The sequence below is a fragment of the Melanerpes formicivorus genome, unplaced genomic scaffold (genome assembly GCF_026170545.1).
Source record: "Melanerpes formicivorus ecotype bairdi unplaced genomic scaffold, bMelFor1.0.p_v2 SCAF_10, whole genome shotgun sequence".
Taxonomy (NCBI): Eukaryota; Metazoa; Chordata; class Aves; order Piciformes; family Picidae; genus Melanerpes; species Melanerpes formicivorus.
The window spans coordinates 17,511,855-17,538,541 of NW_027142362.1; the positions used below are offsets into that span (position 1 = coordinate 17,511,855).

A 26,687-nucleotide genomic window follows, 5' to 3' on the forward strand; every position below is an offset into this window, starting at 1 on the left:
TAATGATAATTTCTTGTGGTACTCGTGGCAACCCTGATATTTGTGCTCAAGAAACTGGAGAAACCGTCTCACGTTTCAAAACTACCTGGGTTGGAAAACCACACCTCTACAACCACCTTTCCTCTTCAGATTCTTTAGGCCTTACACATGTGGATCTCTGTTTGGGTTTCAGAGAATGGTTTTGTCACTTTGTATCTTCTGCAAGGGTTCATGGAAAATTTCAGATTTGGAACACAGAGTTGTTTGCCAGCAAGGCAGTTAAATAAATCAATTCTATTAAGCTGTCTCTGGGCTGCCTTTCCAAAATACTTGGTTTTTTATAGTAACAAAGGTATTTATTGTGATGTGCATTTGTTCATCACTTTTACTTAGCAAAACTACCTTTGCAGTTAGTCTTTCTTGCAAGCATTTTTAAATAAACTGCCACTCATGTGAGAGCATGCTTTTGAAAGCAAAATAGGAAAAAATAAGAATTTGCGAGCAGTGGAGCATGTGTGGTACTTTGTCTGTGGGGTAACTGTTTATCAGACTGGAACCCTATCAGCAGTGCATGTATTCCTGCTTAAGTTTCACAGTTGTCTTTGGTTATTGTCACTGTCCCTTCTCTACCAAAGTAGAACAGCTTCAGAATATCTGACATTTTGCTATCCAGTGGCTACTTACAGTGAAGCATTTCATAAAATCAGCCTTGGTCAGCTGCAGTGCATTTAAATACACAGTCCCATTCACAAAGTGTCTGTCTGAGATGGAAAGCAGAATGATTTTACATAACATTTCTGTAAGAAATTAGCCCTACTGTCATGTGCCAAGATTAAAACACACTGGTAACATTTTCTTCAACAGTGGTCTCAGATTTTGTCACTGCTCATCATTCTACAGATGACAAAATTCTCTCAAGCCTGATGCAAAGCAAAGGAGACAAGAGTTTCTTTTTATAAGGATATCCAAAAAAAAATCCAGAAACTACTCTTCAGCTCTACAGTGGTAAATTCTTCAAATATTTTAAAGGCTGAAAATAATCTATCTTTGCTTCTGAAATCTACTTCTGTTTGTACACTTGTCGTTTCCCTAAAAATTGAAGTGGTATTCTGGCTGAACAGAAAATTCTTGTACTGTGTTAAACGTAATAATAGTGATTTTTTTTTAAGGTGTTAAACAAACTAACAATGAAGGAGTTGAGAACAACAGAAGTTCAAGTCAGGCTGACTATCAAAACAGGTTTGGTTTATTCCCATTCAGGGCATATCCAGCTTCTGGTATGTATTTGAGGAGTATGCTTTAGCCTGTTAATGAGAGGTAAAGTACAAAGGTTCGGAATTTTGCCTTTGACAGTTCCAATATGAGAGAGGCGATGAGTCATTGGAAGATTATTCACTGCATACTGAGTAATTATCTACAGTTCTTTTAGAAGAGACACCTGTAGTTGTACGCAGCCTTTTAGAAAGGAAGTAGATATAGGAAGCACGCTTTAACTGTGTGGAAGTGGGAGAAAGATAAGAATCATTACTACCTTATTTTTTTCCCTAGGGACTTGATTCAGCAAGGCACTGAAATTAAGTGTAATTTTAAGGACATGGAGTTCCCACAGCCTTCTTTAAACCGCTTTCTTATTTCTTGAGGTGGAAACAGTTTCTTCTCTTGTGGTTTACGTAGTGAATTCTGATTTTTCTCTTCCTCTTTTGTATTTGTTCCTGAAATTCTGGAATCAGGTGGCAATTACAAATATAGACCATACAATATCAACTAACGTGCTTGACTGCACTGATAATAGATAAGCTATTGATAATATATAGCTAAGTATCACAAGACTCATAGGGCATCAAACCCATCTGATATCTCTAAAAGATCTTTTATGAATTGTTCTCATTCTGAGCCACACACACCACAAAACCCACAGGAAGTTGTCTCTGTAGTGGCTGTGGTTCTGCAGTTTCCTTCTGCTCCATCTTTAAGTGGTCAAAACATTTCTTAAAAAATGAAGTAGACAAAAAGTAGAGAATAGACTTCCTGCTCTTGCAGTGTAACAGATACACATGCCTTCAGTTGGAAAGGAAGATTCACATGTCTGATTGTCCTTCTGTGTCCTCTGAATCAATTTAGGGTTATGGTTTGAACTATACGGATTAAATAGTAGTTTTATTTTTAGGTTTCCTACCAAGAAATTATGAGTACTTTTTTTAGATATTTCTCAGTAGCAGTTATTTAAAGGATGAGTAAAGCATTTGCTTTTCCTCAGCTGTTGTCTTTTAAGACAGTTTCTTCTCTAAAGATGAGGAAGCCATCCTTTTTTCAGGACCGAAAATGGCAATATCAGGAATATGATTTAAAATTCCAGTCTGTCAGCTAATAGATGGAACTTGGTATATATCTGTATATGACTGGATGCACTATATATATAGAGTATTTACATATATATATATGTGTGGGTGTGTAAATAATATACATATATATTTTATATATAGATATATATATATATGCATAAGCACCTGTATGTATCACTCACTGGATCTCAACATGTGTATATATAGAGAGGTTTGCTGTTTCCCTAAAGGACAACAGGGAATACATTGGAATCCTAACAGCCTTTACAAAATACAACTTGCTAATTTCAGAGCTGAATTTTGTAATACATTATTAAGAGTGGGGGAAAAAATTAACTTCAAGATTTTTCTCAACACTTCTTATTGTAGGTTGATTTGACCAACATGTGGCATTTTCAGTTGATGGTAGCTTTGCTTATGAGCAACTCGTTAATGAAGAGGTGAAAAAATTCTCCTGAAAGAAGAACATGAAAGGACAGGAACATGGTACTGCTGTTGCTTTGTTTAAAACCAGGCAACATTATTTGTTGAAATAATTTGTATCAATCAGCAAATATATGCATTTTATCAATGCTAACAGAATAAGAAGGAATTTCTACCTCCTCCAATTCATCTCATGAGTAGAGATGGAGTTTTAAACAACCGTTGGTGGGAAGAAGAAGGAAGTTGAGTAGGAAGGGAAGGAAGGAACAAAGAAATAAAGGGGTAAAAAGAAAATGAGATTGAGAAAAAAGAAGGAAGGAAGGACAGAAAGAAAGAAAATCCCATTAGTCTCTGAGAGCCATAAGAGTTATGTGTGTCCACTTCCAGACTGCCAGATGTTTCAAACCCCTGGACAGAAGTCTTTCCTTGTGAAATAATCTCCTTCCTTGACAAATTTAGTGTATGGATTGATGGCATTTTCTTATCAAGTGTAAGATGATACAAACATGGCATCTCCATCTTTGCTGGAGCTTTCTTTGATTAGTATTTTTCTTCCACCTTTTTATTTTTCCCCTCATCTTTCTCCCAATATCCAAACCCCTACATTTCTTTCCTATGGTCCTTCTCCATTATTTTAGGGATCCATCTTGACCTCTCTGTGTTCACATGCTTGCAATTCCCTTTCATTCCCCTGCCATATGCCTCATCTTGTTTTATGGTCTTTAATCTTTATGCCCAGCCTCTGCTCCTCCCCAACCTGCAGGCATTGCCGACCCTCCCCTCCCTAGAACTATTCTTACTCAAGAAGGGACAGATTAAAAGGAGGGATTATTGTATCCTACTGTTTATCAAGTCACATTCTCCTAAGTTTGTTTTTGTGCATCTGCACACCTAGAGGTTTTCCCCCTCCTTCCTGTTGTGATCTCAGCCTTTTCCTTCCTGCCTATTCTGGTGAATACTTGTAGACTCTATCAGTAAAGCATGCAGGCATAAAAACTGTCACATTCTGCCTTCTGCATCTGTAGATGCAGTTAGGTCTAGCAATTAATAAATACAGAAATCTGTACTAGCATTTTCATGACAGGGGCCAGCAGAGGAGCTTTGGCAAGAGGCCATGCTGCAACTTAGAACTCCCATGGGGCCAAGCCCCTCCTGAGCTCAGCACAGCTGCTGTGACTCTGTGGAGAAAGGGGAGTAAAGCCATGGTATTTGGATGCCAGGAGCAGTTAGGTGCCAGAAAGTCAGGGATGGTGCTGATGAACGCTGGAGATTACTGGAGCTTTGAGGCTGCCCTTGAGTGTGTGAGGGAGAGGGATGGCACTGTTTGCTCCTAGGGAGAAGGTCCCTGTGGGCTAGGGTTCCCTGCACCATGGTGCAGGAGTTGGCCTTTCCTCACTGATTTTAGACTGCTGCCTTGGGAATTTGCTTCAGCTATTTCCTGGAATATGAACTTGTTTATTTTCAAAGGAGAACAAATGTAAAACTCATACAGTAGCTTTGGGTAAGGCTTTTATTTGCAGAGGAGTAATTTCAACCACTCAGTTGTTACCTCTTTTAAAGAGTTTAAGAACTTCTGAAGATTGCATGGAGCATGAAAACAATGGGTAGGGCATAAAAGTACAACTGCAAGAAAGTGCTGTCCCTAATACCAGACCTTTCACTGTCATCTGTGCCTTATGAAATGTTTGTAAAGCAAGTGCAAAATACTCTATTTTCAGTCTGGGATTTTTCCTCACCTATTCTCCTTTCAGCAGAAGCTGATGCATCTGATTAGTCATGGAACGTATGCTCTGGTCTAATATTTAAAAGGTAAATTAGTCAACATAAGGACCATAGTGATGTGAGTAGTGCACAGAGCGTGCCATATTTTCACTGAGGTTTCAGTCACAGAATTAACCATGTTGCAAAGCACTTCCGTGTGTGATTATTTTGGAAGTGGTTTGATTCGTAGGACTTGGTCTTGCAAAACTTGGAAGCATGCTCTCAGGTTTCTGTGGCTTGACCCCTCCTGCTCTGTTTGCAGATGGAGCTTCATCCTGCACCCATCTCCCCAAAGTAAGATAACTTATTTTAAAAGCCTTTTTCTCGATGGGGAAAAAATTATGTTTGCAGTGTTTCTCTTAGTGCTTAAAATAAATACCTGCTTTGTAAAAGACACCAAAACCCCTTGGCCTGAAGTACCTGAAAAAGGTTTTTTTTTAAAGCCTCAGCAGCAGCTGTAGGAAATGCTAAGGCTATGCAGTCACCACCTTCAACCAAATCAAATCTCCCGAGTTGTTTTCTCTTTGTGCTTTTATTGCTTTTATCTCAAGAACAAAATGTGCAATTAGGAACTTAAAAACTGATGTCCCGCCCCTTCGAACAATAGACAAACACAAAAGCAGGTTTGAGCCCTCACTGATTGACATTGCAGTTTGCATTCCGTCACACCGGTGCGAGAATGCCTTCGTCCTAAGTGTTTGCAGGACCGGGCGCGGAGGAGAGCGCAAATATTAGCCCTGCTCAGCCTTTTGCGGCTGAGTCGCTCTGGCTCTTGCCGAGAACAAGGGCAGGGCTATCCGTTCGCCGCCCGCACCGGCCGCCTCGCGTCAGACTGTGCCTCTCCGCGCGGCAGCGGAGGCGCTCGCAAGCGCAGCGGTGCCGCTCGGTGGGGGCGGCGGTGCCGGGATGCTCTCTGCGGTTCAAACCGCACCCCCCGCGCTCCCATAGGCTGCAGCGGGCCGGCAGCCGCTCGGCCCTAGCTACCGGTGCCTGCCGCTCCGACCATCACGCGGGGGAGCCCGGTGACGGGCCAGTTCTGAGGGCGCTCCCGAAGCCGCGCGGCGGTCGGTGGAGGCGGCGGGGACAGAGGAGACTAGTTTGCCGCCGTCACTCCGCCACCGTTCGCGGACCCCAGGCCCAGCGGTGGAGCGGGTGAAGAAGGCGGCGGGGCGGGGCGCTCCCCCCGTGCCGGGATGGGCCGTGCCGACAGGCAGACATGTCAGTGGCTGCGCGGGGGGAAAGGCACGCGGCGGCGGCCGGGCGGGGGTGAGGCGGGCGGTTAAGGGGACGGGCGTACAGAGGACAGGAGGGCCGCTCCCGCCCTCCGCGCCCTCGGTGGCGGTAGTGCGGCCGGGCTCGGCGGGCCTGGCCCCCCGCCCAGGCTCCGGCTGTGGGGTGCCAGGCGCTGCCCGTTGCGAGAGAAAGACCAGACTTTCATCAAACTTGAGCCTCCGCTCCCTTTCCTCTTTCTTTCTCCCTCCTCCCCCGTCCCCGTCCCCGCCCCTTCCCCGCCGCCCTCCTGTTCCTCCTCCTCCCCGCGCCGTGGGATGTTTATTCGGGTAGCTACGTGAGGCGCGGGTAGCGGCGGGGAGTTTTCTCTCCCCTGGCCCGAGTAGTTGCAGACGCGCACACACTCATCCTACTCGAGGGGAGAGAGAAGGAAACAAAATGTCTGCCAGGGCCACGGCGGCTTCCACTAAGGTAAGGTTCAGCCCCGGGGCGGCGGCGCTCCCTCCCTGCTCTAATCCCCGCCGTCCAGCCGGCGCGCTTTTGGCGCCGCCGCCGTGGAGCTGCTGATCGCGCCGGGCTGCATGTGCCCGCCAAGCCCGTTGTCCCGGCCGCCGTGGCTTCTCTCCCTGGTTCCTGGGGTGCGGGCAGCTGTGGGGCCGCTCGGCCTGAGGGGGCGGGCCGGCCTTCCAGCCGCCATCCCTGAGCGCCTGGCTACCCTCATGCCTGCCGGCTGTTCCGAGCGAGCGTACAGGTGGCCCGTGGCCCCCGCGGCCAGGGACCCCTGTCCCGCCGGCCGCTTCCCGCAGTGCTCCCCGCCCACCCGCCTACCTGTTGGACGTGTGGCGGCGCCCGGCTGGCGGGCGGGGAGTGCCGCGGGCCCCGGCCCCCTGCGGTGAACCGGGTCCGCGTCGACCCCGGGCACTCTTCTGCGAGCTGGGCCTTGCCTGGGCGTGGGCGGCCTGGCTCCCCGGGAGAAGCCCCCGGTGGCGGCCGGAGCGTGTTCTCTGCAGCTGCGGGGCAGAGGCGCGCTGGGGCAGGCCGTGCCCTTTTGTTCGAGGCTGAAGAGTTGGATAGCAATTAGGAAAGGTTTAACCGGGAGAGTCCAGTACTGCAGGATTTTTCTGTAGCCGCTGAATCAGTCAGGGATGATTGTTGCTGACATAGGGTAAACAGATTTGGGGCGGCAGTAATCCCTCAGAAACTTTGTTGGTCCTCCACCTGATCCGTAGGTGTTTATGGTGCAGGTGCACGTTGTAGGGTGTGTACTCTGACCTCCCCTAGCACTGCGGTGAGTAACGCTGAACGGCCCTGAGGGAGCGGGGTGGAGTTAGGAACGCTCAACAGGTTTATTTTTCCTATATGTAAAATTAAAGGTTTGCTTTGAAACCAGTTTTAATTTAAATTTCGGACTAATTTTTAGCTTTGACTCCTGAGTAACTGCCTTGGCTTCACCGTGGCAAGTTCCCGTCGTGTGTTAGCTGGTGTTGCTGTAGCTCAGCTTAGTGGTGTTTGTTCTCGAGTGAAACTATGTGGTTTCGGTCTGATGTCACTTGCTGGTATGCGCTTAATCAGAAGTAATATTCTGCAGGCTGCAGAAAAATACACATCTTACTGCATTACTAGTGAAAAACTTCAGATGACCTGTAATACTAAGCTATTGGTGAACTTACTAGTTGTTGGATATTGTTAGCTATGATGGTGGTTTTTATCAACTCAGAAGTCATATCTGTCTTTCAGTGTGTGAGGCAGCTTAAACTTCCAGAGCGCGATTTAGACAACTTTAATGCCAGTGCTGGCTTACTGAGTTGCATGCCCCTTTCTAAGTATGATTTGGAAGTATTTTGTTATGTTTTTTACCTGTGTGTACACTTCAACAATAAATGCATACGATTAGAGAAGTAATTAATTTTGAGTGATTGTTCAAGCTGATAAGGTCACCTAGGTGCAGCGATAGATAAAGCATGCTTTTTCCCCCTGTTCAAATACTTTAACAACAAACACGACTTTAAGATAAATAGCGGTTTTGCTCCTAAAACCAGTAGCATTGTGTTAAGATTCTGCCATACAAGGAATTGTGAGAAATTGCATCAGCTTATGCTTTGCAGATTTTATTTAGTGTAAAATTGGGGTGCACAGTTCCAGCTTTCAGTTGAAAGTACTCTTTTAAAGTACAGCACTTTTATGTGACTGTGAGAAAATACTGCCTTCTACGTGTGTGTATGTGTATTTTATTTTGGTACAGAAGCATTGTTTGTTTTGACTGTAGACTGACGTGAAATTGAAAGTTATATCTTGCCGTAGTAGTTACTTGAAACTTCTGGATTGTAGTCACGTGTACAACGTCAACTAAAGTAATTACACTGAAAGGTATATTAATCTAAGAATGTTGCAAAATGCAGTCTGCCTTGGCATTTAACTCCTCAATAGTATGCTTTCTGAGTTTGGTCTAAGAAAATAAAGGCATTTGAAGTACACTATTTCTCAGGGGGGAAAAAGAAGTATTTTTTTTTTTAAGTCCTGTAGCTTTTTCTGTACAAAACCTTTGTAATAGGTAAGTAACAACCATGATAAAAGACTTTTTGATCACATGTCTTCAGAGACTATAATCTTTATGATTACAGTTCTTAGAAATTTCCTTGTCAAAACAGAAATGCTTTCATTAGATGGGTAGCGTTATTTCTGCTTCATGTGTTAGTTCTTGGAATACTGTTCATATAGTTTTGATAGTTGTAGATGGGAGGGTTATAAATATTTTAGAAATACTAGAATATTGGAGGACTTCTGTATTCGAGTTTCAGATCTTGTTTCCTTTGGACATGCTATCTGGTTTCTCATATTTGGGGTTGGGGTGCATTAAAAAACCTCTGTGTACAATTGTCTCTTAATAGCTAATGTACTCTTTAGCCTTGTGGGCCTTATGTCCATGTGCACGTTTTTCTTGGCACACTTGACCAGAAGAAAATTAGTAAAGCTTTTTTTTTTTTTTTTCATCTGAGCAATTCACACAAAGGAATCTTGGCTGGCATGGTTGACTGTCTTGTGCCCTGTTGTCAACAGTCTTTAAGCTACCTTCACTGTCTTTTAGTTTGGGTTATTTTTCACTGTGTGTGCTGCAAAGGAGTGTGTTTTTATTAAGGTTTTAAATTCTTGCTCTAGCTGTTGGTAGTGAGTGTACAGTAGAAAATGGTGAGAAATTAAGTGCTGCTTGCAGTCTAATCTGGTGGTGGCTGTGACTGCAGAATGTAAAGGGGCCTAATCTCTTCTGATGTCTCTTTGAACAATGCCAATGCATGCTGTGGGAATGACTGTCAGGCTATAAGTAAGGATGTAAAGCTTTTCACGTTGAAGCTGAGGGTTGATATGTAGTCTGCATGGGTTTGAAAAACAAAACAACCCCACAAAACCCCAGAAATGCTTGTAAGTGGTAAATGTGGGGACAGGACTTCTTGAGTTCTTGGACTTTTTTTGAATGCTGAACCTGAGTTCCTGTGACTTTTCTCTAGTTTTAAATGTGTACATAAAGACTGTTACCCAGTCTTTCAGCTCAGGCCTGCAATTGATTGGATTTTCATTGTTCTAACTGTCTTCCTGGCTCCAGGCTCATATTTATTATCTACCACTTAAATCAGAAGTTGAAGTTGATCCTGTTAACAGTTCAAGACTTGCTGATGGCAAGGGCTCCCTAGTGTCTTCTGCCAGAGGGAATGACCTGTAGCTTTTATAAATGTGGGTTGGTGTTCTACCACAGATCCTACTTGAAGACACCAGTGTATTTTTTTTCTTGTAGAGGATATTTACACAAGGTTTTAAAATCATTTTGATGCACTATAACCTGAGAGAGCCAAGTTGGGAATAGTATGTTGGTTTTCCCACTTAAGTCTAGAAGAAAGTTAATGTTAGGTCAGTTTTCAGATTGTTGGTGAGACTCTTCAACTGTAATAACAGATGAACAATAAATGCATAGAAAATGCATATGAGGAAGTAAAACCAATAATGGAAAGAAGGCTAGGATTTAGTTTACTATGAGAATCTACCTTCTGCTTGGGGGGGGAAAAAATCCTGCAACATGACTGCATTTAATTTTGGTAGTGTTCCTGTATTTGGACCTTAAGTAATACTTAAATATAGTATTTTGTTTTCAAAGAAGAACTTATGTGACATAACTTAGTTTCAGAAATTAAAAATAAAAAATAATCAAAAAACCTTTGCTACAGCTAGGGCTATGGACAACTTCAGCCACTGAATGATACTTTAATTGCATTTCAGGGTGAATTTTCCTGTAACATGAGAAGAGCCGTGAGCTCCACAGTCTAGGTCGTTATGAAGTGCACTGTGGCGTTTGCTTCTGGTTCAACATGCAGCACAAAAATTCATGTAAACAAGAGTTTGCAGTCTGACTGTGGCTGGGAACTGATTCCACCTTCGTCAAGTGGAAAATAAGAACTTAACCAGTGACTGGCAGAGCTAATCTTGAATTCAAGGAAAACATTTAGAAGTGGCTTATTTTATGTCATAGGTATTTTCATGTGCATGTTGTACTACTGCGTGCATACTATGAGAACAGATGTAGTGTGTGCAAAAAAAAAGGCTCACAACATGGTATTTTGAAATGGTGCTTGAAGTCAAGAGTGGTGGTTGTTAAGGTTGAGCGTATCTCCACGTTGATGCTACAATAGACCACCGTGGTCAAAACTTTATGGTAGGAGGACTTGGGAAAATAGCTGATAACCAGTTGTCAGCGTAAGATAGGTTACAGAACTGTAACTAGTGAACAATTCCAATGGTGAATTGTGCTGAATACTTGGGGTCTATTACTTGAAATGTTATGTGAAAGTATTGTCTCATACAAAAATTTTGTATTGAAGTTCTGATATCCTAACCAAGGACCCAGCTGTTCACCCATTTTGTTACAGACCATGCCAATAAGCTTGCAGTGTGAAATAGGATCCTCTTTTCACTTTGTTCTCCTGTTCTCTATAACTAGAGGATAGATGGTGTCTTGTCTATATTGGGGGGCAGAAGGGAAATCAGATTACAGTAACAATGTGAGGAGAGTAAAACCATGTGTGTGTCTATGTCAGAATGAATAGTCTCAATGTTTGGTTTATTAACAGTGTCAAATTCTGAGTATTTGAAACAAACACTGAAGTTTATGGGCTGTCTGAAGTTATGTAATCTGCACAGCCAACTGCCCTCTGGTTAAGAAGGACACTGGTCACTTATCTCCTGAATTTTTCCTGGTAATCATAGCATGAATGTAATGAAAATTAATATCAAACTATGTTCAGGGTTTTCTCAGGGAAATATATTGCTAATGACTTCTTCACTGAATGTACTGATTAAGCAAACAGCCGCAGGCAAGTCTTAAAATGAATTCCATGATTCTGTGGAGTCTACTTATGCTGAGTCCAAAAAGCCCTGAAATGAAAACATTGCCTTGTCTTGTAATTATGCTATTTTAGGTAGATATTATTCAAGTATGCACTTTAGACTCATAAATACTAGAGGTGTGCTTGTTTCAAGGGCCTGTAACATGCTTCATTGAAGCATCAGAGAAAATGGCGGAACACGTTCATCTGGATGCTGCAAGGTCCACTCTGCGTCCCTCGGATCCTGCAGAGTAATGAGTGCTGTTGAGGCCACACTTGTGGCAACTTGTCTAGGGACAATGGTGTCTGCTTGGTTATCCATAGGATTTTTCTGCTGTGGTGTATCCTTAGACGACTCCTTAAGCTGCAATTCCTGTGGGCTGTTTGAGCTATGTGGATGGGCTACTGCAGGATTGGAGAACTGCCCCATTGTGTGCAGAATTGGGTATTTCACTTGCATTTGCTGTTCCTAGCTGTGTATGGTCTTCAGTAACTCTTCAGAGTTGTTTCCTACCTTTGCCCATCAGGGATTTATTTAGACACTTGGAAAAATGAAATATGTTGTAGATGCTACAAAATGAAGTATTTGCTTTATGTTAAAATAGTATTTATTTTTCTCGAGGGTATTTAGTAATCTCTACTAGGCTTCTTGTTTCCTAATCCATTATAAACAGATGTTCTACCCTTTTGTGATGGGGGAGGGCAGCCTAATTTCAGCAAGACAATAGCACTAGGGAGTGTTGCGTTGGAGAAGCTCTTATGAGATGTGGGCAAGCATACTGTGACCCTTTTTTTGCCTGCATAACTCATCCTAAAGGATATTGTTAATTTTCCATAGCAGAGGAAGCAATAATAGAATTTAGTAGTGCTCTGATAGTCTTTTTGTCCCCCCAACCCTTTGTATACAAAGTACTGATACACTAAAAAGAGAAATTGAGCAAAGGTGGATGGTTTCTTTGTGATGCCAAGCCTTTTCCCAATAAGCACTGTACTGCGGAGCAGTCTTCTTTCTTCTTTACTACTGCAGTTTACACTTGAGTTTGTTCTTATGAACTTTATTAGAAAATACTCCCCCCACTATTCCTAAGATAGGCAGTAATGAGTTTTCAACTCATGGTCCTTTGGGATTTTATAGACTGTTTCTTGCCCAGTTTGCATGAGGTCCAGTGACAGTGTCTTCACATCTGCTCCACTGGGTCAGCAACTTTTTTAGCATTTGTGTATCTGGCTTTAAATTTTTCTTGCAAATATTAAATCACTCTCTTTCAGCTACTTGTACTCTAGGCTGGTGACTGTTTCTTACAGCGCATCTAGATGGGACATAGAATAAGCAAGGTGCATAGAGAAAGACGTGTTAATACACTTTGGGCCATATGATCAAGCTTTTGGACTTAGGTCTTTAAGAAGATGGTGTGGCTGAAGGAACCCCTGTTGGCATTTGCTTCAGACCTTTTTGATTGTCTTTCTTTAGACCGTGGCTGGAAGAGGGACACTCTGTAGTTGCTGCTTCGGTTATATTCACTATGAACAAAAATTGTAAAGCAACTTGTGGCTGAAGAGACACTGTTCAGTTTAAGTACAGTTAATTAAAATGAAATAACCTTAAATTATTAACTAGAAGCGGTAACATAATGAAACAGGACAGATGGTGAAATTTGAACAATGATGTCAGGTTTTGTGTTCCTTAAATTATCAACAGTGGTGACATGAGTTTGCAGGGCTGGTTTGGCACATGTTGCTATAAAATGACTAAAGTTTTAAAAAAGCCAAGTGGGGAACATTTGCACAGTTGCTTTTGGATTCATTGAAAATGTAATAGACAAATTACATCATCTGTAGGTTTGTTGTTTCTAATAGGAAGTAACAAGTGAAATTTCAGTTACTGTCAAACTCTGGAAGTAACTTTAAGGGTGCTATTTGACAACATGGAATCAAGTAATTACTAAGTTGTAACTAATGTGAGATCAGGATAGTACCTGGGGTTAAATATGCAAAGTATGGTTTATCTGAACAAATTCCAAGACTCATAATAAATCCATAATTCATGTTCATTATAGATGGCTGGCTTCCCCAGAACTAAATCTGGGAGAAGGCCAGGTCATGTTAACCCTTTCAACACAAGATGCTTGTTTAAAAACTTTCTCTTGCTCAACTCAGGGCTGCTCCTGCGTGTCATTTGGAAAAGTGAGCTGTTGCCTATGAATGCCTCCACATGAAGTAGTTTTGTAAGAAACGTACAGACTTGCCCCATAAATCTGGACTCCCTAAAGTGGTATTTCCAGTGGGTATTAAGATCTTGAAGCCAAGCTTTAAGGCATGGCTTTCTGACAAAAGAACTTTTGTTTACTTCAGAATTGAAATTAAGTTGTGGAAAGGGATTTGCCATCATATACAGGATAAACCCCTCTGTTAATAATACAGCTATGCAGAAGTGGGAATTCCTGGAGGGTAACCTTGTATGAGAGAACTAAATGGACTTGCATTTTTGCTATGCATGATGTAGGCTGGATTAATGCTCCTAAAAGAGGGAACCTTGAGCTAGGAAGTGAGAGAAAGATCTACTGCTTTACAAAAAGGATATTAATGGCTTGCTTCATCTGAATGGGATAGAGTGCTGCAGGAGAGCTCTGTAGTATGGCAGCTAATTTCTTTCCCAGTCTTGTTTATGTAGTTTTATTGTAGCTTGTTTATTGTTACCTCCTAGAGCTGCCTGGAAAATTGTGAGTTCAAATGGGGATCTGTTGGTAAAACTGTTTTAATACCCTGTCATTGTGCAACTCTGAGTATTTAGTTTATTGCATTAGTCTTGGAGCTGCTGGTCCCTGTAACCTAAATTTTTTTGGTGTGGTAGTACCTGTTAGACTGAAAAATAAGTGCTACTTTGATGTGGTTAGTGGGCTGTAAAATGTCATCTTCTTGGGGGCAGCTAGGAAGATTCTTGTACCTATACCACTAGCTAAGAATCCTAAGGTGGCTTTTTGTTGCAGTCATCAGTAGCTGTGCAAGTCTATCTAAAGGTAGTATAAGCCTATGCACTGGGGATTTTGTTTGGTTTGGTTGGTTTTTTTCCCCCCTGTATCACTGCAAAGTTGGTCACCCTCCAGTTCTGATACTCTGTGCTTTGGAATATTGTCTTTGCCACTTGGTATTTCTTGGACATCTCTGAAACTGAAAATGCTTGCTTCAGTGTATTCTCCTTCATGGAGCTGCCAAGACTGCATCAGATTAAGTGGCCTTCACAAGCAAGGAGGAAATTGTTAAGTAGCAAACCTGTTCTAGGGTACTGCAGGAGAGATTCTCTTGAGAACTGAGGGAGGTGGGAACAGCTAAGTGTGTGTAATACCTGGGGTTGTTGAAACACATCATCTTCTCAAAGGTTGGTGTCTGATTTCTTACATGGACTTTCCACCAGGAGCAGACCAGATATCTGTTTATAGTTATGTTTTAGTTGTATTTGCCTGCCTTTTCTGGATTTTTAAGCAAGCTTCTGTTGGCCAAGTCAAAAGTGAGAACTATGATGAAAGAGCAGGAACTACAGAAAGAAACAAGTTAGGAAAATACTAGGTCATGTTCAAGGGAGAAGAGAATGAAGGGGTAGAGGAAGCCAAGGGGAAGCAGACAGTTCTTAATCATGAATCAGCTACCTATTCTTCCTCGTCTTTCTTGTCTCTACCTTCCTCAGCAAAGAAACAGCTTAGCCCACAGCTGACGCGTTCTGGTCTCTCCAAATCATTATTGTGAAACTTGGTGTTGTGTGACTAAGCTTTACTCACAGTATTGTCTCATCAAGGCTAACCTCATAGTTGTATTTAAAGATGACTGTTGGAAAAAAAAATAATCAATTCAGACCTTCCTTCTTGAATGATGCGTAATGAAAATGTAGATGCTTTGTTCAAATTGCAGGAGTATTTTCTTGTAGCTGTCGTGCAAGCTCACTTCTGCTTTCTGTAAGAAATCTGAAGGCAGCAGCAAGAGGAAAAGAAAGTTGTAAAAGCTCTTCCAAATGCTAAAGCAAATGAAGTTTGGAGGATGCTGGGATTCTATATAAAAAATTCTGCCTTCCATATCAAGCTCTAAGTATTCTAAAACTTAGGAAGTTGCAAACATTGGGTAAGAATAGAATAGAATTAACCAGGTTGGGAAAAACCTTCGAGATCATCCAGTCCAACCTATCACCCAACACCAAGTGCCTCATCCAGTCTCCTCTTAAACATGTCCAGTGACAGTGACTCCACCACCTTCCCAGGCAGCCCATTCTAATGGCAAATCACTCTTTCTGTGAACATCCAGCCTAAACCTCCCCTGGTGCAGCTTGAGACTCTGTCCTCTTCTTCTGTTGGTGATTGCATGGGAGAAGCGACATCAGGAATAGTGTGGCCAGCAGGAGCAGGGAGGTCATTCTGCCCTGTACTCAGCACTGGTTAGGCCGCACCTTGAGTCCTGTGTCCAGTTCTGGGCCCCTCAGTTTAAGAAAGATGTTGACTTGCTGGAACGTGTCCAGAGAAAGGGCAGCAAAGCTGGTGAGGGGTTTGGAGCACAAGCCCTATGAGGAGAGGCTGAGGGAGCTGGGGTTGCTTAGGCTGGAGAAGAGGAGGCTCAGAGAAGACTTTCTTGCTGTCTACAACTATCTGAAGGGACGTTGTAGCCAGGTGGGGGCTGGTCTCTTCTCCCAGGCAAGCAGCACCAGAACAAGAGGACACAGTCTCAAGCTGTGCCAGAGGAGGTTTAGGCTGGATGTTAGGAAGAAGTTCTTCATAGAAAGAGTGATTGATCATTGGAATGGGCTGCCCAGGGAGGTGGTGGAGTCACCATCACTGGAGGTGTTTAGGAAGAGACTGGCTGGTGTGCTTGGTGCCATGGTTTAGTTGATTAGATGGTGTTAGATGATAGGTTGAACTCGATGGTCTCAAGGGTCTTTTCCAACCTGGTTAATTCTGTTCTATTCTATTAGAAGCCATAAAGAAAACATTGAAATGCTCCTGCTGCTTATCCTCCTTGTGCCACGTGGAAATAATGGAAATAATCACAAACACCAACTTAGGCATTCCTTTTACACTATTTATCTGAAAATATTCTCACTGTATTTCCCCTTGTATGCAATATTGGTGAGGCCACATGTTGAGTACTGGGTTCAGTTTTGGGGCCCTCTCTACAAGAAAGACATTGAGGCCCTGGAGCAGCTTCAGAGAAGAGTAACCAACCGGTGAATGCTCTGGAGAACAGATGTTGTGAGGAGCACCTGGGAGACCTGAGTGTTCAGCCTGGAGAAAAGGAGGCTGAGTTGATGTGTTATTGCTTTCTACAACTACCTAAAAGGAGGGTGTGGTGAGGTGGGTGTTGGTCTCTTCTCCCTACAAACAAGTGATAGGGCAAGAGGAAATGTGCTCAAGTTGCATCACAGGAGATTTTGTTTGGATATTAGAAGGAGCTGATTCACTGACAGGGCTCTCAAACACTGGAACAGGCTCCCCAGGGATGTGATTAAATCTCTGACCCTGGAGGTATTTCAAACATGCAGAGATGTGTTGAGGGACGTGGTTTAGCACCAGACTTAGTAGTTGGATAATAGTCGGACCTGATGGTCTTCAAAGGACTTTTCCAACCAAAATGATTCTGTGATTCTATACCTGGAAAGGGCAGAATCTTGACTGTGGATAATTTTGCAAGCTATGTTCTCTTAAGTGCACATGTGTAAATCTTGGGTAGATAGCCAAAGCAGCATCTTTGATCTTTCTGGCTTAACTGTTTACATGGATAGGACCTGTGTAATACGTGCAGTAAAATAAAGAACTCCCCTTTTTGAGCTTACTGCTGTTTTCAGAAGAGATACTGATGTAAACGCTTCAGTTACACAAGGAATCATAGCTTGAACTAGTTCAAAAAGGTAGTGAAGTGGAATGCTATCCTTATAAACGACATATTCTGCTTTAAGGAAAGTTCTTCTCCAGGTAACAGTATTTAAGGTGGTTCAGAATTTCTTGCTTTCATGATATACCCTTCTCTTCAGCTGAGAGGGGACCCTGGCAAATCTAATGGTGCAGCCCCTCTCACCTCCCAGATATTCTGAATACTGGCAGTATTTGTAACACTTAAGAATATGACTTGTCTTTGTCTGTGTTTGTTAGCTTTTTCAAATGTCCCGGGGTTTCTGCCTTCCCAATAATGGGGAGGAGCTGGAATGGAGGGCTGTTGTATGATGGGAAGACCTGCAAATAGGATTGTAAATTATTGTTGGTTCCCCCCAACTCCAAGGAGAGAGTTAAAGTTAGGAAATGGCTATCTACACAATGCAGACTGCATTTATGCTTGGGACGGGGGAGTTGGTGTTGCAAGAAGCTAGTGCACTAGTTCCAGTTTCTCTGATGCAGTATTCCCAGGAACCTCTTCCATTCTTTACCAAGTGGGATTTTTCCAGTTAAATTTTCGATCTGAAACACAAGCTTATGTAAGCAATGCATGCTCTGTTCCAATTGAAATTTTGTAATTTTTCTGTTTTCATAGCTGCACGTTCTGCCTGCTCAGAGGAGGCTTTGGATTGGAAATTGAAATATGCATGAAGCATATCTTTGGATTTTTAATTTTGAAGAGTTCAGATTGAGGGTATATAATGCCAGATGTGATTTATTTGAAGTAAACCAATGCTAACTGAAAAGGTTTCCTTGTTGCATTTATCGCCAATCAGTAAATGCCTCTGTATCTTGGAAGCCGTGTAAACACCAGTAAGAACTCAGTGGCTGGGAGAGGTACTGAGACCATTGCTTCTTCAGTGGTGTTGCCTTCCCCATTCCTCCAGCATTATTAGGTTATGAGGATACCTTTTAAATCAGATAGTCATTGAATTATTAAAAATCTATCTTTTTTTTTGGCTGTAAATTCAGTTTGGTTCACAAGAATGTGATATGTCCTCTACTTAAGATTGCACTAGCATGTTAGTTTTAAAATGCAAACAGGCCGGAAACTGTGTTATTGTTGACTGTGTTATTTCTGCAGCATGCTTTTTTGCTAGTTGATAGTTACTGTTAATAAAAATACAGAAATAAATGCAAACAGAGAAATGTTGTGTGGGCTCTTTCCTGTCTCTCTTTTAGAATTAAAATTGAGGATTTTTTACAATATCCTTTCTATTTGTCCTTGTTTTTACTCCCTTCTGTGGCAATGAAGGATGTTTGAAGTCACCTGGAATGCAGTAGTATAAACAGATTTGCTAATGGTGCAGTGGGAGAGTAAGCAGACTGGTCTGTGAAGCGAAAGGGCTACAGAGGACAGGGTGAACTATGTGGTTAGCAGCAAACATAGATGTCTGTACCATGAGGCTTGTAATCAGGTTAGTGGTGTGCTATGTGCTGTGGTGTGTAACAGGAGAGAAGCACATGAATCAAATAATTGAAATAGTTTGAATCTTACTACAATCCTGATTAGGCTGTTGGCAGCTAAATAGTAAGTTTTTAATCTTGTGAGGTGGGTAGACTGAGGAGTCTAATTTTTCTGTTTCTAGAAAAATCTTTCAGTGAAGTCAGTGACTGGCCTTGTGCTATGAGTAAATTACTGTTGAGCTATAAACATCCTAAACAATCATTTTTCTCTTCTGTTACAGAAAGTACCATTTTTTTTCAAATGAAACAGAATGCTTAATATGAAACTAGATACTGCTTGCTGTGTGTTTTAACTTTCAGAATAAGACCTTTAAGTTTACTCAGCAATTTCGGTTTTCCTGTATTTAAAAATTAGTTATCGATAAAATAACTTTAAGCTTTTGCAAACAGTTTTTAGAGAAATAAAAAAAATACTCAAATCTATTTATAATTTATAAAATACTATAGATAGTGCTCCAAAGCTTAGTAGGCTTCCCTCTATGAGAAAAAGCAGATTTTCCAAGTTCTTGTGTTCTATTAATTTTTATCTTAGTCAGTATTTCTTGGATGTACTTAGTGTGAAGTTTAGTATGTAGCTAACCAAAACATAATACCTAAAATCTGCCTTTACTATCCTAGCTCTTCAAGCAATGTAATTATGTTGCTTCCAAGTGATAAGCCAAGGCAATTTACAGATTACTGGAATGCTTGAAAACACTGACCTTTCAGGTCGCTGTGAGCACTCCTATTATGCAGAGATTGCTGTGGAACTGTTGTAATGTGCTGGCCTGTCACATGCTGACTAACTTGCAGAAACCTTTGATGCAGCTGTTTTATAAATGCTTTTGCTGACTGATAGGCACTTAGGCTACTGACTGTGAACAAAGCTGGCTCTCATTCCATGCTTTTATTCCCCATTTTCTGTAACAACACTTCTCCCCTGCTGACTACACACACAGTTCTTATCTGCACACAATTGTTGACTCGTCTCCATTTAAATTGTACTTGTGTTCAAAAATAGTCGTGTGAGAGAGATTTGGTTTGTGTAGTTTATTTGGGGATGCTGCAAACATGCAGCCTTGAAAAGTTGATGTGGTGGCTATCGAGAGTGGGTGTATTAGAGAGGAGAAGAGTGTGTGTGAGGAAAGGGAGGAAAGGGATTAAAAAACCGTGGTCCTTTATTGATGATAACCAGTACAGTGGTGTAACAGGTTAAAGTCAACCAATGGGTTAACCACTGTGTTTTCTCCCTACACAGAAGTGAGGGAAAATCAACACACAAAACCCCTCCAGGTTGAGACCGAGTGAGATAAGAATTTAATATAAATGAGAAAATGTAAATGCACTATTATCTTAGCCTATTTGCAGAAAAAAGCACAGCAGGAAGCAGAAGCAAGCTAGCATTAAAAAACCCAAGCCAGGGAGCTACTGCCCCCTCCCACCCTGGTCTGCAGCCATTTCAGCGGAAAAGAGCCACCACCCAAAACCTGAAAGCAGCAACTGAAACAGGAAGCCTCTCATGTTACAGTCTGAACTTCAAGCCCCATAATACTTTGGTCCAACCAGCACTTCCATTGTGTAGGTGGCATGAGGCAAGATGGTTTTGAGTAACAGTGTATAGTCAGCTTAACCTGTGACATGTAGAAGTAGTTTCCTGAAGTGAAGTACATATTATGTGTAAGTTTGAAATCTACTGTATTATTTTTAACTGGTACAAAGAATAGGGAAAAGCTGACAAGTAAATGTTTCTCGAGTGTTTGATGCTTAATGAGCATCATACATGCCAGTACTTCTCCAGTATTATATGGAAGGCTAGAACACACAAAAAAAAAATTAAGTTGACTTTTTTAACACAGTCTCTTTATTAATAGTTGTTAGTGCATTACTGAAGAGGAAAAATAAGTACTAAAATACAAAACAAACTTAATTCCAGTGGTCTCACCAGAATGTTTTAAGGATAAAGAGGTTTTTCTTTCTTGAAGTCACAGAGAATGCATGTTCCCACTGAAAATAAGGTGATGGGTGTTTGCTGGAGGTGGACATCTTATCCAAATAAGGCTGTACAATAGGAATCATGGCAAAGTTTACCAATTCACAATTTAAACCATTGACTCTGAGGAATGTATTTGTATTTGCTATAATCTGTTGGTTACTTATACCTCAGACTTTGAGCCTATTTTGAGTTCAGTGTGTTTGAATCAAAATCAATCCATCTCTGCTCTGTAAGGCCGAGTAGTAATGTTGTTTGTTTATCATGTGAAGATTATTTACATAATTCTAGGACTGAGGTTCTGCTGTGTGGCATGGGATAATTGTTTGTTCTTAATACATACTCAGATCAATTTTTTTGTAGTTGTGCCTTAAATTCCATAAAAGAAAAACACTTTTCTAAGGCAAGGCTCAACATAAATGGCGCAGTGAAGGAAAAAAGATGGGTTACTATACCAGGTGATAGCATTACAGTGTATTTTTGAGGATTAAATTTGAACAGGGATGACTTCTGAAGGTGAACTCACAGAAATTAGTGGAAAAGATGCAACTAAATCAATACATTGATAGAAGAAATGCAAATTTAGATATTGTCACTGCAGTTCATTTTTTTATTAAAAATTGCTAGAACTTGCATGACTGTGAAGATACAAATGAAATCTGTCAAAGCACTGAAAAGACTCTTGCTCTCCTTTGCAGTTCAAATCCATTTGTAATGAAAGAATAAAAAAAGACTGTATTACGGCTGTCTTTGCTGGAAGTACTGTTTCATTTCTCATTTCTTAGCAATTTTTTCACTCTTTTAATCCTCATCCTATTTAGTCATTGTGATTCCTCTCCCCCTCCCCCAAGAATAGTCTGGATTATATAGTTTCTCTGCAAACCATGGCCTTTCTGGTGAACTGACTTATCAGACAGTTTTGTTTGGTGTACTGAAGCTAAATTCTTGAGGATTTTCACTCATTTAGGAAGGGTGTTCTGTGTTTTATTTATTTCTAAAGGTAGTTGATTTCTGGTTTATAGGTGATTCAGTTGCTCCCCCCGACATCCCTAGCATCTGGTTCTTGTTGACAAGTAACTTGATAGGCTTTTGGGGCAATAATTGAATGAACTGTAGCTGCAACCTAGGATAAACAGGTCATTGGCTGAAATTATATAGGCATTACAGCTGTTAAGCAAGAGCTTATCCAGTTTCTTCTCCAGCTGGTTGAATTAATGGCTAGAATGTCATTCATGCTTTTTCATCTCAAAAAATGTGCTGAGTAAAAGAAAAAGACATCTGCCCATTAAATACAGATGGGAAATACTTGCTAAGAGGTGGGTTGATGGGTAACATGTCTGAGTAGTTATGTATAGACGTTTATTTTTAGTCTGTGTTCAGAGTTCCTCTTCTAAAATACTTCATGTGCCTGTCATTGTCTTTGCCATAGCTTGGCTACCAATCAAGGATTACTTTGTGAAATGATTACCTATAGAGAGCAGCTTCTCCTGTGTTCATCTCCTAAGCCTGTAGGGTCTCTGCTTGTGTTACTTATTGCCTAGTTGATTATTTAAAACTTGAATTGAAGTCATGACAGATCCACATCCACTATTACTTTATGGACATGTTTCGATATAGTGATTAGTGTGGAATTGTTCACTTCATGTGTTTTGTGCAAAATCAGAAATGTGCTTGAATACAAGTCATTGTTTTTGTCTGTGTTTATAATAGATAAAGAGGTGAGTTCTACACAAAACAATTTCAATGCAGTGTCTCTGTATTGAGTACTTAAGTTGATAATAGGCCGAGAACGATGGTAGCTGTTTAGGCTTTTACAGATAGGCAGACTGTCAGCAGTTTAATGGCAATGACAATTCTAAAAATGCCATGGCATTCTTTCACTATTCAACCTGCCAGCAGAAAGCTTTCAGTGTTAGTGTTCATATGTCTACATTTTCCTTGTCAGACATTCCTGCTGGATATGTAACTGCTCTATAGATTGACTGGGCTTTATTTGTAGCTTTCTTTCAATACCTCATTTTTTTTTCTGGTTAAACTAGTAAATCTGGTAAACTTTTAGTTTTTATTGTGAAGGTGACTGAAGATCACTGAGGTATGAGCATTACTTTTTATGTTGGACTGACATAAGTGTCTTATGGTAGATGTTCTTTTAACTTGTGCTGGAGTAGATGATTCCTCCCCCCCCCACTGGTATGGGGGAAGAGCCCCTTAAACATAGAATCATCATAGAATCAACAAGGTTGGAAAAGACCTCAAAGATCATCAAGTCCAACCTGTCACCCATGACCTCATGACTACTAGACCATGGCACCAAGTGCCATGCGTAGTCCCCTCTTAAAAACCTCCAGGGACTGACGCTCCACCACCTCCCTGGGCAGCCCATTACAATGGCTAACAAATCTCTCTGTGAAGAACTTTCTCCTCACCTTGAACCTAAACCTCCCCTGGCACAGCATGAGACTGTGTCCTCTTGTTCTGGTGCTGATTACTTGGGAGAAGAGACCAACCCCCTCCTGGTAAAACCACCCTTCAGGTAGTTGTAGACAGCAAGGTCTCCCCTGAGCCTCCCCTTCTCCAGGCTAAACAATCCCAGCTCCTTCAGCCTCTCCTCATAGGGCTTGTGCTCAAGGCCTTTTACCAGCCTCGTAGCCCTTCTCTGGACACGATCAAGAGTCTCAATGCCCTTCTTAAATTGAGGGGCCCACGCGAAGCAATACCGCTAAAAGAAAAAAATGCTTTGTAGTTTAGTCAGTTGCACTATTTTATCAGACGTTTTTTAGGCTGACTTCCAATTGCAGACTTCAGGTATTACAGTTGTGTATGTTTTGATGCTTATCACTTGCTTACATGAGAAGCTCAGATTTCATTTTGGAAAAAGTGGGTACCCAGCTCTAGTGGCAGTAGGAATAAGAAAGTCTTGAAAATGTGGTTGTATTGTGTCCTACAGATAAAGAAAATTTAAATATAAAATTATTCCAAAGTAATACTAATTCTGGTGCTCAGTTGTATTTACAAAATTGTGTACTCTGTAGATAAGTGAGACTGCAGATGATAGAAACAATTATATTAAGCTATCCTGTACCTAATGAGGCAACAGCTCTGCCTCCAGTTTAGAGGAAGAAGTCAAACTTTACAGAAACTTTGCGTTTGTGTGGGGTGTTGCAGGGCCTCTTGTCTCAATACTTAAATCAGTACAGTAGACACATCAATGATCTGTACTGTTGGAGAGTAAATGTGGCTTGGGAGTGCAGACTTTGAAGATCATAGTGCAGTGTCAAGGAAAAATGGCACCAATGTGACAGTGCAAACTGATAGTTGGGACATATTCATGGAACCATAATGTTCTTGACTTAGGATGTATTTCCACAGTTGGGCTGCTAAAATACGTCCTTAGTTTGCTGTGTAGTTGCAAGAAATGAAGCAGAGGTGGAATGGGGAATGAGCTTTTAAGTATGTTTTCTGTGTTGCCTTGTGTTGTTGGACCATGCATTGTCACAAAAATTGGAGTCTTGCAGATACCAATAGCATACCTTATGTTTGGACTGCTGGTGGTGAGGAACATCCAAGAGCAAGAACGTGGTACAAAACCCAGTTCTGTTCTTGTAAAACCATGGGTTTAGCTGTGGAATTAAATGACTGGATATGCACCTTCCCCCTCAAGAGTCAAGGAACTGATTTAAGTAGAGGGAGACTGTAGAAGCACTTCTAGTGTTGATTAGCTCAAATCTGTTCCACAAAAAGAAGAGTAATATGCAGCAATGTAAACAAATGCGAGCAGAGGGGAGAAGTGGGTCTGAGAGGGATTTTCTGCTTGCTTTCTTATTTTTGAACTTTGTCACTCTTCAAGTCATTGTTTGTCAATTAAAGCCTTAATTTCCTTTAGAATGTGTAGCTTAAAGAGATAAGGTAACAGGTAGGGAAAGTTTTCTACTCTAGTTCTAGTTTTCTTGGAATGTATTACCTTCAGAATGTGGAAGTTAAGTGGAGCTACTTTTTATATGGGGGATTAAAGGGGTCAGGTAAAGGTTGTGTAAACTTGAGTGGCTTTTCAGTTCACAGACTGGAATGTCAGGTTATAGTTTTTACTCTTGCAGCTTTTAAGTTTAAGTACAATCAGAACAATTTTTTAAAAAGGGGAAGCTTGCCCTTATTTAAGGGCTTTGGGTATGCTAGGTTTGGTTTAAAATACGGTTCCAGGTAGCTAGAAGATGCAGTTCTAGAAGTAGTACAAGGCTTATTTTAAAATAGCCCTGGTCATTCTGCCCACACAGTTTTTTGGCCTATTTGGGAATGTGCGTTCCAGAGTGGTGATGAATGGACATCGTGCAGTTTTGGTAAAAAAATGTAGTCCTATAAACTCAATATACATGAAATACTGTGAGAAGCTAGTGTCATGTGGTTATAGTTGTTGGTGAGGCAGATTGTTCCATTTAGAGTTTATTTTTAATTGCTGATGTAAACACAAAAGCAGCTTTGCAACCATTTTTAAGGTTAACCTTTGGCTTTCGGGGTGTGGCTTCCCCCCCCCCCCCCCCCCTTTGAAACTGTGCTTTTATTCATAATTTGTGTTTTTTTTATCACCTTAAATACTTCATTAGGGAAGTGGAAGGTGAAGTTTAAACTACAGAAGTAAGGCCTATTTGATCTGAAAGATTGATATTTTCTGTAATTCCTTAAAAGGCTTTGTAAATTTGAGCACTAAGTTTTATGTAAAATGCAGTGTTAGTTCCCATATAATGGTCAGAATAATTGAAAGGCTACCACATGACTCTTCATGTAAAGAGGGCATTTTACTGTTTTTTGAAGTGTGCTGTTTCGCTTTGTGTGTATAAAGGAAACATCCTTCTAGGAAGTTGTGATCTGGTCAACAATTAATGCTCTTGAGTGTCTTAGTTCCCTTCCTCTGCTTTGTGTGAGCAGGCAAGAAAGAGATCCTATAGTTAGGTAAATCTGAATACCTACGGAGTTCAATTCAAAGACTATGTAAAACCGCTTGTTAATTGCTCTCTGTGCTGGTGGCTGTAGCCAGTGTCTCTTCTACACTGCATTTCGAAGAGAAGGACACTGGATGCTGCCTCCTTACTTAGTGAGAGAGAAATGACTGGTAGAGTTCTTGAGCCTGGCTTTCATGGGAACTTAGAGTTATTTGGAGTGCAGGTAGGCATGCAGTCTACAAAAGAGAAAATTAAACGCCTCACTTCCCCCACTTCCCCCACCCCCCAAAAAACAAACACAAGAACAAAAAAAAACCAAACACCACAAACACAACAAAACACACACCAAACAAACAAACACCAACAAAACATGCTTTTTTTAAAAGCTTGCTTTTCATAGCTGCTTAAGAGATTGTTTGCATCCAGCTTTTCTTAAGAGGTCTGCAGATTGGAAAAAGGCTGTGTAGAAAGACAGCGGTGAGATAGTTGCTAATAAGAAGTCTTAAGAGGAGGATTTTTGTCAGGACAGCTATTCGTGCTGGATGGTATCTCAGGCTTGCTTTTCTTGTGGCTTGTCCACTCTTGGCTCCACAATGGGGTTGGCTTCACTGCTGCTTTTTAAAAAGGTGAATTATGGTGGGAGTAAAAAGATGGTTCTGGCATGTTTTTGGTGGCAAGGGCATCCCTGTTGCTGCTCTGTGTCCTTCTGCAAAGAAATACCCTTATCTTTCAAATATTTAATCCTATAGCCAGGATTAAGCTTTATAAAACAAAAATCTCACTCTCTAACTGGCTGTGAACAAGCAATTCTTTGTAACCTGCTAAAGCAGCTAGAGACACAAACGTGAAAGTTACTGCATCTATGTAGTTATATAGCTGATGTTTCTACCTTCATAGTCAGTGAATAACCCACCAAAAGCTTTATTTTGTTAAGCTTCTCCTCTTGCCTGCTTCTTTTTCCGTATCAAGAAAGGCACCACCAGCTGATGTCTTTATTTGCAAAGCTGCTCTGAGCAAATAAAGGAGCTACGGTGCCCTGAGGGTGAGTAGCAGCTTTAAATTTGTCTTTTGTTGCTCCTTAACCCTTTGTATTGTCAAGCAGCAGCCGCCTGGTGGTCCGGTTTTAACAGTTATATTTGTTCTGACGGAATAGTTTGTTTAAAGTTTTCTGGCTGCGGTGTCTTACCTCTGCCACACTGTTGGACACCTGCTCGTTTGGTTCATGCAACTACTGCAATAACGTATCCGTTTTCCCAGACCACATTTGTCCTTTTTCACCACGTGTATTAGTAGTGGATAATTTAAAC

General features: G+C 41.4%; 1 protein-coding gene across 9 annotated transcripts in view; it reads left to right on the forward strand.

Moving 5' to 3' along the window:
- TJP1 (tight junction protein 1) overlaps positions 1-26,687 on the forward strand; it is a 192,482-nt gene that overhangs the window by 114,905 nt on the left and 50,890 nt on the right. The window contains exon 1 of one of the 9 annotated variants that reach the window (XM_068143976.1): positions 5,646-5,723. The exons of 7 other annotated variants lie outside the window; for them this stretch is intronic. Coding sequence is in view for 1 of the 2 variants with exons in the window: in XM_068143975.1 (XP_068000076.1) it covers positions 6,174-6,206 (33 nt within the window). In the remaining variant the exon portion in view is untranslated. Of the gene's footprint in view, positions 1-5,645; positions 5,724-5,788; positions 6,207-26,687 lie in introns of those variants that run through there. One more of the 9 variants, XM_068143975.1, reaches the window with a different exon arrangement.